General features: G+C 55.6%; 1 protein-coding gene across 2 annotated transcripts in view; it reads right to left on the bottom strand.

Moving 5' to 3' along the window:
- The window catches only part of NUP210 (nucleoporin 210), a 91,399-nt gene extending 73,964 nt beyond the window's left edge, over positions 1–17,435 (bottom strand). Inside the window, exons 1-3 of one of the 2 annotated variants that reach the window (XM_024982365.2) lie at positions 17,192–17,435; positions 2,777–2,913; positions 781–912 (exon numbers count right to left, since the gene is read on the bottom strand). In XM_024982365.2, the coding sequence (XP_024838133.1) occupies positions 781–912; positions 2,777–2,913; positions 17,192–17,364 (442 nt within the window). In that variant the 5' untranslated portion in view covers positions 17,365–17,435. The remainder of the gene's footprint in view (positions 1–780; positions 913–2,776; positions 2,914–17,191) is intronic. The other variant, NM_001191461.1, reaches the window with a different exon arrangement.
- Between the last annotated feature and the right edge of the window lie 1,501 nt (positions 17,436–18,936).

Here is an 18,936-nt window from a genome sequence, read left to right as displayed (position 1 = left end):
CCCGAGAAACCGCGATCTGGAAAAGTGTTTCTAAAAGCAGGGGCTAGAGCAATCAGGGGAGATTTCAAAGACAAGATGAGACTTGACTTGGACTGCAAGTTTTAGAAGCTCCTTTGTTGAAAAGATGTCTTTGAGCCTGACCTACTTTCTTCAACAAAACCTCCACCTACAAATACTCCCTTTGTTCCCTGACTAAGAGGTCGGGCTAGAGCCGGGGCAGTCTGCCACCCAGCAAAACAGACATTGTGAGAAGAATCCCAGCCCAGAATAAGTCAGCGCTCTCTTACAAACGGAAGGACGGTGCATGGGGCTGGCAGCATAGATGCACTGCCCACAGCACACACACGCGCGTGCACACACACACGCGCACACACGTGCGTGCGCGCACACACACGCACACACGCGTGCACACACACACACATACACACGCGTGTGTGCACACACACACAATCTGCAGTCTGGACCAGGAAGCCCAGCCCAGCCCTCAAGGCCTCTGTGGGTCACGGCGCTGACCCTGCGAGCCGCTCTAAGCTCCCACCGCTGCCCAGACGATGCTGTTGCTTCCCAAAGATACGCTGCACCTCCTGGGTCCCTCTAGGCGCAGGGCCGACCTCCAGGCCCTGTGGAGTCGTGGCCGTGGCCTTGCTGCCTCCAGGGGCCTGGTGTCCATTCAGAGGCACTCCCAACCTGTAGCCGATCACCCTCCTAGCCAGAGCAGCCCCCCTCCAAGGGGAGAGCCGACCACAGGCAAAGGGAGGGCAGACAGCCCAGTGGCCTCACCTTCTGAGTCCAGGGCCTGGATCTTCAGCTCCAGCGGGGCGTCCTCCAGGTAGAGCTCGCGGGTGGTGGAGACGATCTGAATGCCATGGATGAGGTCCACGATGGCGTCGCAACGCAGGACCTGGCCAGTGGCTGCAGGCAGGAGTGCATGGTCAGGCAGTGGGGGGCCCACACCCCGTCCAGCGCCTCGTAGGGTGGGTGGTCTCATGCTTTGGCAAAGACTGGGGGTGACCAACGACCCCGAAAAAACAGGGCTGGAAGAACCAAGTCACCCTTAGGAGGCTCACTCGGCCTGAGAGTAGCCCAGACCAGGAAGTAAGGGCTTTGCGGGCACATTCATTGTCCGTCTTGTACTTTTCCACCCTGGGCACCAGCATTTAAAGCTGCAGCAAGGGGCTTCCCTGGCGGCTCAGTGGTCAAGAATCCGCCTGCCAATGCAGGAGACACAAGTTCGATCCCTGGTCCAGGAAGATCCCACGTGCCGCGGGGCCACTAAGCTCAGGAGCCACCATGACTGAGCTCACGCGCCCTGGAGCCCGAGCTCCACAACAGAGAAGCCACCGCACCGAGAGGCCAGGAGCAGAGTGACCAGAGGGCAGCCACTGCCCGCCGCAGCTGGACAAAAGGCCAACCGAGGCCCAGCGCAGCCCAGAATAAATGAGCGAGCACATGGGTTTTTAACATTGTGGCAAAACAGTTCCTAGACTTCCTAGTCTTGCTCAGGCTGTGACCACTGAGCTCCCCGACAAGGGCTCTGGTATGACGAGTTCGCACCCAAAAGGACGACGGTGCTCTGAACGCCTGTCCCCGCCCTGAGATCAGGAACTACACCCAGAGCTTGTGCATCTGCGAGTGTGTACACCGTTTCCGAGTAACACTATCAAATGTGTGCTAAGTCGCTTCAGGCGCGTCCGACTCTTTGCGACCCCATGGACTGTGGCCCGCCAGGCTCGCCTGTCCGTGGGACCCTCCAGGCAAGAACACTGGAGTGGGTGGCCATGCCCTTCTCGCTCTACTGTAAAAGAGTGTGTGCACACCCACAGAGGCTTTTTTACTCGCTCCATCAATAAGACACATAAATGGCATTACCTGGAGAATCCTCTAGGGGAGAAACATAACAACGTGATAAAAAGTCATTCCGACTGTTCTCCAGGCATCATATAAAACTACCTGTACACGCTTAACTTTCTGAGAAGGTCATTCAGCCTCATTATCTAAAGCCTTAACAATATTTACATAGGCTGTGACCCTGGAAAGCTGGGACTCCATCCTTGGCAGGAAATCACCTGAAAGAACCCAGAATCGTTGTCTTGTGTAACGTGAGTTTCTTATGTAACACAAAACAAACATCAGAAAACAGTCTGGATATCCAGTACGGGGAAGGCTCGATACTCAGCCATTAAAACTAGTCCTACAACAAAATGGGAACCTTTTCATGCCATCTTAGGCGGGGGAAGCACAATGGAAAATTCACTGCTTTCTGAGCGCTCTTTGCGGCCCCATGGACTGCAGCCCGCCAGGCCCCTCTGTCCATGGGATTCTCCAGGCAAGAATCCTGGAGTGGGGTGCCAATTCCTTCTCCAGGGGATCTTCCCAACACAGGGATCAAACTGTTACATCTCCGGCAGTGGAGGGCAGGTTCCCAGCGCGCCCTGGGAAGCCCCTTATGACCATAATATGGTAAATTAAAGATGGGGAAGTGAACGCTGCACAAATCTCTTCATTTTGAATCATTAAGAGTTATTTTAGTAACAAATAACAACTTAGAACGGAAGCCCCCCTCCACAGGAGGGAAGCGGGACACGTCCCTGGCAGGAAGGGAGCGGGCTGGGTGCTGCTCACTTGGTGACCCCCACCCACTCTGCAGGCGTCCTGCGACCCAACAAGTGAAGAGGAAGTGTGCCCGACCACGGCTCCACAGCCCCAGCGGCCCGGGGTCTCAGTAGGGTGCTCCCACCTCCCCATCCCCGCCAGGGCCAGGCCCGGAAGCCCTTACCGATGTCCTCTGCGAAGATGATGCTGGTCAGGCGGGCCGGCTGGGACAGGCGGGCCTGCACCACCGCCCTCCGGGAGCACTGCTGCTCGTCCAGGCCCAGAGGCTCGATGCTGGCCACCTCCGGCCGGGTTGACGACCTGAAGCGGGAAGACAAGAGCACACTCCCTGGAGCCGCTGGAGAGGCAGGGCTGCAACCCGAAGCCAGGGCCTCGGCCTCCATCTGCCCCAGACTCACAGGAGAAAGGGGCCAGGTTCTGCCAGCTTCAGACTCGGGTGAGCTGGGCGGCCAAGCCCCTCTGCTGGGAACAGGCTCCGCCGGCCCCGAGCTCATCCCACAGGAGACGGGACACTTGGAAACACCCCTACGGTCAACAGTCCTGAGAGGATAATTCCCTGGAACTGGAAATAACTATCAGTGGAGAAAGTGCCTACAGCCCTCAGGGAGGAGGACAGGCCAGGTACCCGCTGATCTCTAGGCTGGGTCGGGCACACGGCAGCTTCCCAGATGGTCATCTCCATCCCCAACAAGCTCTGCAAACCCAGAGCCTGCCCACGGGAACCAAGACAACAGGCACGACAGCCCAGCACACTCAGGGCCAAGGTTACGTGAAGGTGGGCAGAAGGGTAGGTAAACATTCAGACGGACGGATCCGCAGAATCCGTGACTTCCCACGGAGACTCGGGGCCTTGGAGTAACCGGCTGAAGGGACAGCGTGATGAGCAGGCACCCAGGGTTAGCGTGAGGTTTCTCATCTGAGACCTGGTGTAGCAGCAGTTTCCAGGGGAGTGAGATGCGGAGAGTGGGGAGGAGCAGGGTGGACGCTGCAGTACCAGGTGAGCACGGCCACTCGGGAGGTCAGGACATTGATGCTGAGGTCAGGTGCTGAGGTTGGGAAGATGGGGATGCTGAGGTAGAGGAGACGGGGTGCTGAGCTCAGGGACACGGGGTGCAGAGGGCAAGCAGGCATTGGAGGCCACAGGAAAGAGCTAAGATTTATTCTGAGGACGATGACCAGCCCCTGGGCCATCTTGAGCAGGTGAACATTCTAATCTGATCCCCACTTTTCAGAGCACAGTCAGGACTTCCCTCCGTGTGCTCCAGGCGGGGAGGCCCCAGGGAAGGGCACCCATGGTCCCCAGGGCTGCGTGCAGCACCGTGGTGCCCAGCAGGGAGTGGGCACTCCGCCCCTGCCCTGGGCTTTCACTGCCTGCAGCCTCAGTGTCCTGTGTTACTCAGAAGGAAACTTGTACAGTCTGCTGTTAAAAGGCAATGGTGTGAAATATACCCAACAGGCGTCTCCAAGTCGATGCAAGCCTCTCCAAGCTCAGCACGGATGCTCAGACAGCGCGAACACCCAGCACACAGCAGGATGTAGCAGCACCTCTGAGAATGAACCTCACCCCAGGCTGAGGGAGACGAATGTCTAAGCTCCCAGGGAAATGCATCTGTGGTCCCCGCACTAAGGGACATCCCCTGAGAAGAGTGCATTTCAGAGACCAACGGAGACAACAAACATTGAGCCCCGACAGGGAGAAGCGAGCAGGTCCTGGGCACAGCCTCGCCCCACACCACAGAACTGCAGAAGCTCTGTTGTTCCAAGTGATTTCAAAGGGCATCAGACCTCCCCACACGTGCACAGAGACACACAAAACTGATGAGGAAATTAACACCACATTGTAAATCAACTATACTTCACTTTGAAAAAAAAATCTGACATGGAAACAAGAACAGGAAACACGCAGAGATCAGATCTGAGACCAAGGAGACAAATGTGACGGAGGGCGCAGCTTGGATCCAGGGGACCCAGGGGTAAAGAAGGAAGCTCAGTGGACACCCTGACGCAACCCAAGCCAGCTGGACTCTAGTTAACTCAAGTACCAGGGCTACTGTTTCCCTTTCTCAACAATCCTGGTCCTGAAGGATGGTAACCGTAGGGGAAGCTGGGTGAAGGTACAGAGGAACTCTCTGCATTATCTTTGTAACTTTCCTGTAAATCTAAAATTGTTCCAAACTTTAAAAAATTGTTCAATGACAAGGGGAGTGAGGGATGAATAGGCTGAGCACAGAGAATTTTTAGGGCAGCAAAACTATTCTGTATGATCCTCCTCTGATGATACAGTCGCACACGTTTGGCTGGCTACAATGAATCGGTGCCGACTGTGGACAGTAACGGCACACAGACGCTGATTGTAATAAGGTGTCCCTGCAGGTACAGCTTCCCAAGCGGCGCCAGTGATAAAGAACCTGCCTGCCGTGCAGGAGACCTGGGCTTGATCCCTGGGTCGGGACGATCCCCTGGAGAAGGTCATGGCTACGCGTAACTCCAGTATCTTGCCTGAGAAATTCCATGGGCAGTGGAGCCTGGTGGGCTGCAGTTCATGGGGTCGCAAAGCGTCAGTCACGACAGAACACGCGTGTGCACACACACACACACACACACACACGCAGGCTCATCAGTTGAGACAAATGCACCATCTGGTGGGGGATGTTGATGGTGGTGGATGCTGGCGGGGGAGGGGGTATATACAGGAAACTGCTGTAATTTGGGCTCAATTTTTTTAATAAACCTAAAACTGCTCTTTTTAAGATTTAAGAGTCTGTTTAAAAAAAGTAAGACTGCTCATCGTCTTCTGCTTCTAACTTTGAGAAACAATGTGGGATGCCTCTTGTTCAGTGGCCCCGGGAGCCAGGAATCTGCACTATAAATCCCTCCCCAACCCCGAATCTCAGGCTCCTCAAGAACAGGAATGACAAGCTCTTTCCGCACTCCCTCAGGGCGGTGAATTAATCTCATTCTCCCAGTAAAGAAGTCAACGCAGATAAGAGCAGGCTGCCCTCATTTAAGTCCAAGAGGCCTGAAGTCCTCCTCCCACACCCAGGCCCTCCATGAGTGGCCCCTGAGATGCCTGCAGCCCCCTGAGCCTGGCCGGGAGCACCCCACCCCTCATCCAGGGCCCCCAGGGCTGCGGGGCTCCGCTAGGTACAGGGACAGCCCTGAGCTGCCCTGTCCAACAGAAATACACAGCAAATCACATTTAAAATGTCCTCGTTGCCTTACTAAAAAGCAATAGGGAGGGAGTCCCCAGGCCCAGTGGTTAAGACTCTGCACTTCCACTGCAGGGGGTGAGAGTTTGATCACTGGTTGATCTTAATTTTAATGACACGTATTATTTCACCCCAAACATCCCAATCATCCTTATGACCCGGGGGCCCCTGCATTTTGGACATAGTGAATGGCCCCGGGGCAGGCCTTCAGGGGGAGGAGAGCCCTGCAGATGGTGTCCAATCCCAGCCTGGCTCCCTGGGCTCTTAAAGAAGCCCCTCCTCTTCACACTAACGGTGGTGCAGCCTGGAGATAACACAGAGCAGCCAGTGCAGCTACCCACCCCCCACACACAGGGGAGCTCAGGGCAAGGGAGCCACGGTCCACCCTCACAGGGAGCTGGGGTGCTGGAAAACACATCCCTCACCACCACCCCCTCTCACCCGGCTCTAGGACCCCACATCTGAAGCTGGCGGGCTCATCCCAACCACCTAGAGGGCTTAAGACAGGCTGGAGGCGTGTCTGTGTCCCCCGCAGAGGGTTATTCTCGGTTACCCTGGAGGATGCTTGGAGGCCCGTGTGCTCTGGCTGTGCCTTTAAGAGCAGAGAGCCCAGCAGGGGCCTGGTGTCCGGTGTCCCTGTCACAGACGGCTGGTGTGAGTCAGTGGAAAAAGCACTTTAGAAGGTGCTCGTCAGGGATTCGAAAGGGAAGGGGACCCCTGGAACCCAAATTCAGAGTGGGGATTGCGGGTGGGGATGAAAACTAGGAGCGGGAGCAAAGGGGGCTGCAGCTCCACCCAGAACGTCTCCTTACCGGAAAAAGCCAAACTAGCCAAACACACAAACTGCTGACAAGGCCCAATCTGACCCAGGAATATGGTGTTCACTGTGTTACTCTCTGTTCTTTTCTGTATTACTCTAACTTCTAAATAACAGTATTTCCCCGTCAACGTTAGACGTAACCTAGAGAGCTGCCGTGCCCTCGTTTTACGGAGGAGTGAAGTGTTGCCGTGAAAGTGTTAGTCGCTCAGTCGTGACCCTTGTGACCCCACGGACTGTAGCCCGCCAGGCTCCTCTGTCCACGGGATTCTCCAGGCAAGAATCCTGGAGTGGGGTGCCACTGCCTCCTCCAGGGGATCTTCCCCACCCAGGGGTCCAACCCAGGTCTCCCGCGTTGCAGGCGGATTCTTTACCATCTGAGCCTCTATAGCCCCCGGAGAGAAGACTGGCTGGTTAGGGCCTCTCTGAGGACCAGAGAGGGTCAGGACACAGGGTCCAAATGCAAACGTGGATGTTTCCTGCCGTTCGAATCACGTCTCAGTCCCTCAGAAGTGTCGTGTCTGCGTCTCAGAGCTCTGGGTCACCCTGAGAGCTGCCCACAGAGGAGGCTGGCTCCCTCCTGGGCTGCGAAGGGAAGAGCTGACCATGTGTGTGCAGTTCTGGAAAGCTGCTGCCTCCGGGACCTGGCAAGAGAAGAATCACCTCCTCCACACAGGGAGGACGGGCCATCCTTCACAGACACGACGGTTAATCGCCCGACAGCCCGAGCCAGGCAGAGAGAGTGGAGATAAGGGGGGATGACAGGCAGGAGCCCCTTGCATGTGGCAAACGCAGAGATATCCAGACACAGTTCTTTTAAAAACCACAAGAGTCTGGGGGCGTGCGGGGCTCATTTCACGTGTCAGTCTGGCCAGGACATGAGGTGCCCAGCTACTGGGTCAGACATTATTCTGGGTGTGTCTGAGGGTGTTTGGGGATGAGATTAGCACTTAAACCAGTAGACCAGTAAATGAAATTACGCTCCCCAGTGTGGGTGGGTCTCACCCACTCAGTTGAGGCCTGACTAGAACAAAAACCCCGCACTTGTCTATGCTAAGTCACTTCAGTCGTGTCCGACTCTTTGTGACCCTGTGGACTATAGACCACCAGGCTCCTCTCCAGGGGATTCTCCAGGCAAGAATACTGGAGTGGGTTGCCGTGCCCTCCTCCAGGGGATCTTCCCGACCCAGGGATCGAACCCACGTCTCTACGTGTCCTGCTTTGGCAGGCGGGTTCTTTACCACTAGCGCCATCTGGGAAGCCACATATATATCTCCTATTAATTGTGGGTCTCTGGGGAACCTGACCAATATAGGGAGGGCATAGAAGATAATGAAAGGCATTGTCTACCCTGTGTTAAGCCCAGAGCTAAATCCTTCGATCCGTCAGATTACTTAACCCTCCAGCAGACACGTGTGGATAAAGCCAAACTGAGACTCAGAGAGGTTGAGTAATTTCCCCAAAGCACACAGCCGTGAGTGGCAGGGCCAGTGGTCATAGCTATGTCCGTGTGAGCCCAGATCACACAGTCCTCACACCACACGAGTGCTTTCCCCAGAAACACACGGCACCACAGAGCAGCGAGGCCCAGATGAACTATGTTTGGATTGAGTCTTTATGTCTTTTAATTAGCACACATTCATCTTTACTGTTTCAGGAAAAACAACTGTATCAAATGTATGAGCTCCTAAGTGTTAATACGGAGGAGCATCTCCAGTGTTCACAAAGGTAGTCATTTTGAAGGAAACAGTTCTAGTACAGGCAGGACATTAAAGAACCAACTCGGGACAGCAGCTGAGTGGCTGCAGTTTGGGGAGGAAATACCAGCGCACATTCCTGGGGCAGCTGTGAGGGGCGGGGTCTGTCCATCAGCCGCCGTCTCCAGGGTATCTCAGACAAGGACCGAGTAGCCTCCACAAGGCTGGCCGGAGCGCTAACAACCAGACTGTGCCCACGCTGCTTGGGGAGGACCCAGGCGAGGAAGGCACAGAAAGAGGGAAAGACACCATGTGGGCCGCAACGGCTTCCCCGGCCTGAGCCTTGCGGGCTCAGACACGGCCGGGCACTCGACAGAGAAGACAGGGTCCGGTGGGGCAGAGGGCTGAGAGGCCCACGTGGGAACTGGCCCCAACAGCCAGGTCATTTGGATACAGCCTCGTGTTTGCCAAAGAAGCAGGTTCAGGCTCAACGGCTTTTCTGCACAAGAGCCTTCCTCTGCCCCCAGTTTTTCTGTTTGCTGTTTTAATTATTTAAATTTTTCTATTTATTTTATGTTGGCTGCAGGTCCTTCGTTGCAGCCTGCGGGCTCTTCTCTAGCTGCGGCCCACAGACGCAGTCGACCCGTGGCACATAGCGCCCTAGTTCTCTAAGCAGGTACTCACACCCACGTCGCCTGCACTGGAAGGCAGATGCGTAACCACTGGACGACCAGGGAAGGCCCTGCCCCCAATTTAAACGCACTGATGCCGCTGCTCAGAAAGGAGGAGAGCTGCTTCAGCCTGTCCATCCGTCATCCCGTGCATCTTAGCCAGAGGTCAGCAGGCCTGCCCACCCTCCCTGCTCACCCTCCCTGCTCACCCACTCGCCCCAAGGCCCGCAGGAGGAGCTGGAAGGCCCTCCCCAGGCCCCAGGCACAGGTGGTGCTGGCAAGACGGCCCTTTTCTCTGCTGAGAAGGTGAAGGCCTAGGACAGCAGGGCGCTGCCACACACCAGCTGTGTGACCTTGAACAAACAAGTCAACCTCTCTGGGCTTCCGTTTCTGCATCTGTACAATGGGAAGAAAAATGATACCTGCTGCAAAGGGTTGGGGTGGATTAGATAGGATGATAGACACCTTATCACAGGGCCTCGCAGAGTAAGCTCTCAAACTCAGGAACCAGGAGCAGGTGCCCAAATGAAGCGCTTGTGGCCCTGAGGTGTTTGGCGAGATTCCAACCACAAGAACTTTTGATTTTTAGAGGGAGGAAGAGAACAGGGGTCTTTCTAGATTCTGATCACTGATGCCTGACCTGTCCATCCACTTCCCTGAGTGAAGCCTGACCCTGATCCCGGCTGGCAGGGCCCCACCACCAACCACACACAGACATCCTCAGAAAGACCGCAAACATTCGGGTCAGAGGTGGGTTTCCCGGCTGGCGGGAGCCTGAGGCTTGACTTCTGCTCCAAAGTGCTCCTTCCCCCCAGTTCCCCTCCCCCCGCCATCCCTGAGCTTATGCTGACCCCACAGCCGGTTCTCCGTGGAGTCCCTAACGAACTCCTTCATTCATTCACGAATCCATATTTATTGGGTTTTGTGCAATGTTCCAGGTACTGCCGAGGCACTGGGAACACAGCAAAGTACCAGCTAAACATTAACCCCCTGCTTCACGGAGCTTACTTTTTGGGAGGAGGAGGAAAGAACAGACAAATGAGTGCGAGAAGGTGAGCTCTCAACCAGGGCTGTGGACACACAGGAGGGAAGGGCTGCGGCTTCCACCCGGGGCTGAAGGGAGCCTCGCTCAGGCGGGATGCGTGAGCAGGAGGGGCCACCACCAGGTCCCTGAATAACCGCAAGAAGGGCATTCCGGCAAAAGCACAGGAGAGCACAAAGGCCCCGAGACCACGGCAGGCATGACCCTCCTCCCCGTCAGACTCCCTCGGAGACCGAGCGGAAAGACAGAGTCCACGGCGTGCTCATTTCTTGCCCCCGTTGCACGCAGCTAAGACCCTGGTGCCAGTTTTTACAGATGCCCTTTAACAGGTCGACGGGCTTCCCTGGAGGCTCAGATGGTAAAGAATCTGCCTGCATTGCGGGAGACCTGGGTTCAATCCCTAGGTCAGGAAGATCCCCTGGAGAAGGAAATGGCAACTCAGTCCAGTATTCTTGCCTGGACAATTCTACGGAGAGAGAGCCTGGTGGGCTACAGTCCATGGGGTCGCAAAGATCTGGACACGACTGAGAAACTAACACTTTCATTTCATTTTGTTATGGAGTCTCTTCTACTCCAAATTTGCCGCATTTTCTATCATAAGTGACTCTTGAATGCTCTGCACATATTGAGACCATTATATGGCTTTTCTTCTTCATTTGGTTGATAGAAGAATTGTTTATTGTCGGTCAAGCAATTACACTGATTGGTTAGTATTAAACCAACCTTGCATTCCTGGGAACCAGCCCCAGTTGGTCATAATACATTACTCTTTTTATATTTTTCTGGATTTGATTTGCTATTTTGTTAAGGAATCTTGAACTCTGGGTCTGTGAATTTCTTTGTCTTGTAATATTTGTGCCTGGTTTGCAATCAATGTAATGTTGGCCTCATAAAAATTAGCTGGGAAATGACTGTTCTTTCTCTCTTTCCTGAAAGAGTTTATAAAGGATTTGTACTATTTCCTCCTTAAATGTTTCACAGAATTTACAAGTGAAGTAACTCGGGCTTGCAGTTTTCTTTCTGAGAAGGTCTGTGACTATAAACTTAATTTTCCCAAATATCCTAAGTGGACAAGGTGTTCTGAGAACCCTCCCCCAAGTCCTGCACAGGAGCGGGGCGGGGGCACCCCACGGCTGGGGGAGCCTGGGGTGCAGTGCTGATGGCCTGCGGCAGTGTTGCTTCTTTTCCTCCAGAATTTCTCACCCACATTCCAGCAAGACCACCCCCGCCCCCTGCCAGATCACAGCAGCTCCCGTCAAGGGCCCCAGCTGAGCAAACCCAGGATATACATGCCATCCCCACCCCACCCCCCCACACACACACACACAGAGCCGGGTAAACGTGCACACGTGGTGTCATTCCTGCAGGGGACCCGTGTTGGGTTTTGGCTGCCCAGCCTCCACCCCCTCCTCAGTAACAGCACCCAGCTTTTCTGTGGGTGCTGCTCTTCTCCACCCTCAGACCATGAGGTTCCGGGTACCCATGCTCCTGGGACACTGGGAGGCCTGGTCAGTCAGCACTGTGAACCCTGAGCTGGAGGGGTCCAGACCCAGGGTGTGCCTCACCAGCCCCCATGGGGTTTGCAGGGCTGGAACTGCTGTCTAGGGAGCCCGAGGCAGAGGTCCAGACCTAGGACCTCAGACCAGGCTCTGCTGACCTCACTGAGCCCTGTGTGCAGCCTGAAATAAACTCTGCCAAAACAGTGTTTATTTAAACTTTACATAACTTCAAAGTTTATTTAAACTTTATTTAAACTATCGTAGTTTGAGTTTCCTGTCACATGCAGGCAACTCAGAAGAGTCTGCTGCTGCTACTGCTAAGTCACTTCAGTCTTGTCCGACTCTGTGCAACCCCATAGACGGCAGCCCAGCAGGCTCCCCTGTCCCTGGGATTCTCCAGGCAAGAACACCAGAGTGGGTTGCCATTTCCTTCTCCAATGCATGAAAGTGAAAAGTGAAAGTGAAGTCGCTCAGTCGCGTCCGACTCTTAGCGACCCCATGGACTGCATCCCACCAGGCTCCTCCGTCCATGGGATTTTACAGGCAAGAGGACTGGAGTGGGGTGCCATTGCCTTCTCAGAAGAGTCTAGCCAAGTGAAACCCCGATTGAATTCTTCAAGACATGTTGTCTCATTTCATTCAAACTATTGGTACTATATTTTTTAAAAAAGAAAAAAAATGTCATTTATTATGTGCTTATTATGTGTCAGGCACAGAACAAAACACAGCACAAATATTTTATTTGCCTCCCAACAATCCAACCGAAACTTCCATATGATACCCATGGAAACAACAGCATGGATGGGATGTAACTTGCCCAAGGATACATTCCTAGAAACACCTCAGTGAGGCTGGTCTCTAGACCCCTCATCTGGACACCTCCCTCCCCTCTTGTGATAAATGCACCCAGCTTGTTCAAGACAGAGCCAGCAGACTCCCTCTACCTGTAGTTGGACACAGGAGCGTCCAGCCTGACAGACCTCAGTGAAAAACGACTCCATGTCCTCAATTACCCCGACCCCACTTACATCCTTAATCCTGCTTCTCAGTGTGCTGTCCACTTTCCGAAAACCCTCCTGAAGGAACCTGAGTAAAACAGCCATTGATGAGAAGGCCTGGCACATTTCCTGGGCATCCCAGGACTGAGAAGGCACAAGTCTGTGACTTGTCTTTTGTTTTTTGAAGTGCGCCTTTTTTTCTCCCCAGTCTTTATTGAACTTGTTACAACATTACTTCTGTTTTATGTTTTGGGGCATTTTTGGCCAGGAGGCATGTGGGATCCTAGCTCCCCGACCAGGGATCAACCCCACACCCCCTGCATTGGGAAGCAAAGTCTTAACCACTGGACCGTGGGGAAGTCCCTGTGACCTGGCTTTGAACTTGGCTCTGCTCAGTTCCCTATTTGTGCAGTGGGTGGTCACTCTTGAGGTGTTTTGTTTTCAGGATTGAGTGGAGAGTAACACGCAAAATATGCAAAGGAATGAGCAGAAAAGCTGGTTCTGCTCTTTGGCTGCCTCGGCCGCCCCCACCTGCAGTATTCAAGCCCCTGCCTTCGGACCTGGGTGTCTGGCCGCCCACTCACTGTGGCGGCTGCCTGGACGCTGGCGCCTTCCCCAGTTTGCAGCCCCTCTCTTTCTACATCCAGTTATATCCAAGTTACCCTCCTATCATTATCCTACTTTAAAAAAAAATTTGATTCTTCTTTATTGAAAATTTACTTTAAAAGTTTTAAAGTACCACGCCCTTTAGGCCACGCCCTGAGGCATGTGGGATCTTGGTTCCCCCAACCAGGGATCTAACCCACACCCTGCAGTGAAAGTGCAAGTCCTAACCACTGGACCAGCAGGGAGGTCCTGCAGAAGTACTTAAAGAGGAAACTGTCTATCACCAGTGTAAACAGAAAGCCTATATGGTTTGCCATCCATCTGAAGCAACATAAAAACAAACATCAGTCCAAACACTGTTGCTACTTCCAGAGATGGGGTGAGGAAGGAAACAGGCTGATATCACCTGGTGTTAAGGAGACAGACTGTGGAAGTCAGGGCTGGAGGGGGAGAGGAGCGTTAGCAGACCGGGACTCAGTCTCAGTTTGGGAAGATGAAAAAGTTCTGGAGATGATGGCGGAGACGGCTGCTCAACGACGTGAATGTAGCTGATGTCACTGAGCTGGACACTCAAAGACGGTTACTTTAATATGTGTATTTCACCAATTTTTAAAAAAAAAAAAAGAAAGAAAAAATAGAAACATGTTGGTGCCAGAAATGAAATTTATCTTCAGGGTGTCTAACCAGACATGGGAACCCAAGGACAGGGGAGGTCAGGAGTGGAAAAAGGAGAAGTGATGGTTTTGCAAAGAAGAGGTGGGTGGGGGCAGAGGAAGACACAGCCCCCCTCCACCCACTGCCTAACCGTCCCCCCAACACACACACACACAAACACACACACACACACACACACACACGGAGGCAGAGCTCACAGGGCGGAAGTCACCACAAGAGCAGAGGGGGGTGAGGGTCAGGGACAGGAAGGGAAGCAGGTCCACTCGGTAAACACACTTGCCGTCACCTCCTTCTGTGGGTGCGGGAGGGGGGACCCGAGCACCCATGGGGGGGCCAGGACCCGTGGGCCGGGTTGGGTGGGAGGGCCACAGCCAGGGTCACCAGCTCAGCAACCCACTCCAGTACTCTTGCCTGGGAAATCCCATGGGCAGAGGAGCCTGGCACACTACAGTCCATGGAGTCATAAACAGCTGGACACGACTCTCCAACTGAGCAAGCACCCAAGCAATAACATGAAATATCAAAAAAGAATCAGGAACTTGTCACAAAACCAGCAATACTGGTGTGACGGGAGGGGTTCAGTCAGGTCTGGCCAATTAGCCAGAGGCTGCACATCCCCAAAGAGCGTGGGTCAGAAGGCACCACTCCCTGTCCCCTGTCCCCTTCTGTGGGCTCTTGCTCGATGGAAACCACCACTCAGTCCCCCAGAGCACCTCCCTCCCGAGGCTTGCACTGACATGTGAACAGTTTTGACTTGATAATCTCTACAGTTCTCCTCACCTTAAAATTGCCTGAGTATTTGATGCTCTAAAATCAAGAAACAGGAAAAGTAAACTTAAAGCCTCTGGCTCAGGTATGCAATGATCCAGAAAACTGGGAGCTGGGCTGAAAATTCAAAGGCTGAGCAAAAACTCCCCCAGGGTCCAGGGGCATTCTCACGTTCTCTGTTCTCCACCTCACAGACTTCACAGTGACCTCCTTGGTGAAGAAGGCGGATAGAAAGCTTGCCTGCACACCCACTCTTAAAAGTTCCAGAAGAGACTCTTCAAAAACTAAAAACAACACCTGACTGGACTAGGAAGAGTGGACTGAAAATAAACATTTCCAACGCTTGAAGAACAAGATTTTCCCGTGACGTTAAGGGAGAAATCACAGCACCAAACACCTCCGAGACACTTAAGCAGTCTCACATTTGCTAAAAAAACTATGGATCAGATTCAAAACAAGTTATAAGGTACTTAGCACTCCTCTGATGCATCAGAGATTAGGAATTTTGTTGTTGCTATTTTCCCCCTTTCTCCTAAGAATCTAGATAGGTAAATTAAAATCCATCAGTTTTTCCAAAAAAAGCAGTTGGGGGAAAAAAAAAAAAAAAACAGTTGTTACTTCAAAAACAAAAAACACAGCTCTAGAATCTCAGGAAGTAGCACACAAGGACATCCGAGGGGGTTCGTTTGAAGCCAGCTGTTTGTAATAGTCGGCTTCCTTTTCCTTGCCCCCATATCAAGAGAAGAGACATCCTCAACCAGAGAATGAGCACAGTCTCAGGCGAAGTCTGGCCTGACAGCTGATCCCCCAACACCAGTCAGAGCCCTGGACAAGGATGTAGAGAAGTTAGAGCGAAGATCAGCCTCTGATACCAAGCCAGAAACACGACCCACCAGGTGCAGCAGGCACTAGCCCGAAAATGCATTTGGCTAACCTGGACTGTCGTTTCAGGAGACCTTCAGAAAACAAATAGGTACTAGTAAGGCATGCATGGGGGCTCCGTGGGTAAAGAATCTGCCTGCAATGCAGGAGATGCAAGAGATGCTGGTTCAAGCCCTGGGTTGGGAAGATCCCCTGGAGGAGGGTTTGGCAACCCAATTGAGCCTTGCTGCCTGGAGAATGCCATGGACAGAGGCGCCTGGCGTGCTACAGTCCATGGGGTTGCAAAGAGTCGGAGACGACTCAAGTGACTCAGGAGAAAGCAGTCGGAGCCCCAGCAGCATGCTCTGTCGATGTGCACGCACTACTGGCCCCACAGACTTAACACACGCTGGACTCTGTAATGCGATCACACCTGTTACAGTCTAGCCTGGAAACAGGCAACCAAAGGAAGGAGCAGGGTGTAGCAGTGGGCGGCACCCCTCCCTTTCATCTCCAGCAAGGTGGCAGGGAGGTGTGGTAGAGCCTCGGCCACACCCAGCACTCAGCACCCCGCTAGGAATAGGAGTGGAGGCCACTTCAGGCCGCCTTCTTCTCCATCCGAGGGATGGAGCGGCTGGACCGCATCACCCAACCACCTTGGGGTGAGGCGGACCCCTCGTCTCATTAGCTCCTGGGGTTCCCAGATCACACCGCCCACAAGGTGCAGAATTCCTGAGCCCCCAGCAAGCTAGGAATCCAGGCCAACCCTGCTCTGTGGGCAACCTGGGGTGAATCACCAATCATTCCTTTGCATCTTTCATCTGTAATGTAGGTGTAAGTGTTAGTCACTAAGTCCTGCCTGAGTCTTTGTGACCCCGTGGACTGTAGCCCGCCAGGCTCCTCTGTCCATGGCATTCTCCAGGCAAGAATACTGGACTGTGTTGCCATTTCTTTCTCCAATGTAGGTGTATCATGTGTTAAAAACCAAGGGTTTGTCCGAAAGATCTCTCATCAAAGGCTTACATTCCTTCCCAAGACGCTGCACTGCTGACTCAACTCCCACGCACACCTTCCCCGCTTGCCCACAAGCCAGGTTCCCACACCAGTCCGGCGCCAGGAACGAGTCACCAGACAAACTCCAGCGAGCTGCCTGGGTCCCCAACCCAGGGCTCTGCAGGGCGCCAACTACCCCTCCCCGAGCCTGAAGGAGAACGGGGTGCGACCACGTGGACGCGCATCCCGGGCCGGCAGCTCTCCTCTGCGACCCTCTCCACCAGCAGAGGGTCCCTCCGGAAGGCCCGGACCGACAGGCCCTCGGAGACCCTCAGCAGCGCCCGCCAGACGCCCTCCGCGAGTCCAGCCTACCGCTGGGCTCCCGGCCGCACCCCCGCGCCCCGGCAGGCCCCCTCCTGCCCGAGCGCGCCGAGGCCCGGGCGGCGCCATGCGCAGTGGCGGCGACCCGCGCGCACGCCGCCGGGTCACGAGTGGCCAGTAGCCGGGGCAGTGGCCGATCGGCCGCCAACCCAGGGCCCGAGAGCGCGCGCCGGCGCACCTGCTGCGCGGGCCTGCGGGGGAGCGCGGCTCCCCGCCTCCCGGCGCCGGCCCGGCCCGAAGGCCGCGCGCCGCAGGCCCCGCCGGACCTGCCCGGGGCCGCGGCCATCTCCCCGCGCCCGCGCACCTGCAGCGCGCCCGCCCGGCCGCCCGCGTCCAAGGCCCGCGCCGGGCCGCGCCTCACCAGCGGTAGCAGCCCTCCGAGGCCTCCAGCGTGAAGTTCACGCGCGTGGCCCGCGTGAAGGGCAGCAGCACCTTGGGGATGTTGAGCTTGGCCGCCAGCGCGCCGGGGCCCAGCGCCAGCAGCCCCGAGAGCAGGAGCAGCAGCGGCCGCAGCGCCCGGCCCCCAGCCGCCATCCTAGCCGCGCTTCACCTCTCGCGACCCGGTGCCCGGCGGCCCGCGCGCTCCCCTCGCGCCCTCCGTCCCCGGTCGCGCGCGCCCGGCCGGCAGGTGATAAGCGCGGGAGGGAGTGGGGCGGGGCGAGGGCCGCGGCCCTAGGCCACTTCCTGGGCCCTGGCGGGACCTGAGCGCGGGAACTGAAGGGGCCGGGCTCCCAGCCCCAGCCCCGGGCCCTGCGGGGCGGAGCGAGGGGCTGGGGCGCGCGCCGGGGCCCCGCGGTGGGTGGGTGAGTGGGATGGGGCGTGCGCCCGAGTCACCGCGGGCAGGGTGAATACGGCGCCGGCCTGCAGGCCACCCCTCGACCACGCGGGAAGCGCTGCACGGTTTCCTGGCCTCCACGTTCAGACCCCTGGTTTCAGAGTCCTCTCTGCCACCTGCAGCCGTTCACTGGGCCCCGTGCAGCGCCTCTGGCCAGTGAGCCTGGCCAAGGCCCGACAAACAAGTCAGCTGGGCTCTTGAGACCTCGAGCTGGGTCAGAGGAGACCCCCATCAACACGCGAAGGAACAGGCTCCCAGGGAATCCGGAATGTGTACGCATCCTGGCCTAGGCATCCAAAAGAGGCGCCCAGTTCCGCAAGTATAAGCCACCTGCCGAAGTCCTGGACGCTTCTACCTCCCCCCCAGGGAGGCACTGTGACCCCCAGTTCTCGAGGAGAAACAAGGTGAGTTGGCCTGAAGGCCGCTCAGCCACGAAGGACAGCGCCGAGGCTCTCAGACCCCAAAGCCCAGTTCTCTGCGCTGCACCCACTCTCTTCCTTCCGGAAGCCACGGGGAGGTTACTCCAAGGGCAGATTTAGGGGCCGACACCGCCAGCGCACATCCTGCCGCTCCTCTGCCCTCAACCGCGCAAGGGAGGGAACGCTCAGCGTCAGTGAATACTGGGCGCAGAAGTCTGCGATCTTAAATTCAATCTACGGGTTGTGCTCTGGGTTTGTAGTTAGTTGTCTTTGTCCTGACTTACAGGAGGAGAGGGCTCAGCATGTACCCTACTCCCAGTTAAGATGCTAATCTGCTGCGCTGCGGGGAGGCCCCAGCCTATGGGAGGTCAGGAAAGGGCGGAGCAAGTGCTCAGGGGCCCCTAGTGTGAAGGGTCCAGGAAGTGTGCCCTGAATTGTAACCTGGGAGGCCCCTTGATCCCCTGGAGGAGGGCATGGCTACCCACTCCAGTATTCTTGCCTGGAGAATCCCATGGACAGAGGAGCCTGGTGGGCTGCAGTCCGTGGGGTTGCAAAGAGTCAGACAGGACTGAGCGACAAACCCTTGGGCTTTTCAGGCCCCTTGATGACCCTGTCTGAGGGTGGAGGGAGAGGCTGAACTTCAGTTCTTCTGGGAAAGGCTTCTAGGAGGAGGCGGCCCCTGTGTTGGGCGAAGACATCTCACTGGGTCTCAGAGAGGCCCCGATGGCCTAAGCCTGCTCCTCAGGGGCCAGCCAGCTTTGCAACAGTAGGGAGGGGTGTTTGGGGATCACCCTCAAAGCCTTTCCTGGCGGCTCAGATGGTAAAGAGCCTGCCTGCCGTGTGGAAGACCCA

Source organism: Bos taurus, chromosome 22, assembly GCF_002263795.3.
Source record: "Bos taurus isolate L1 Dominette 01449 registration number 42190680 breed Hereford chromosome 22, ARS-UCD2.0, whole genome shotgun sequence".
NCBI lineage: Eukaryota > Metazoa > Chordata > Mammalia > Artiodactyla > Bovidae > Bos > Bos taurus.
The sequence above is the reverse complement of the archived record's forward strand: the minus strand, read 5'-3'. Positions and strand labels throughout refer to the sequence as shown.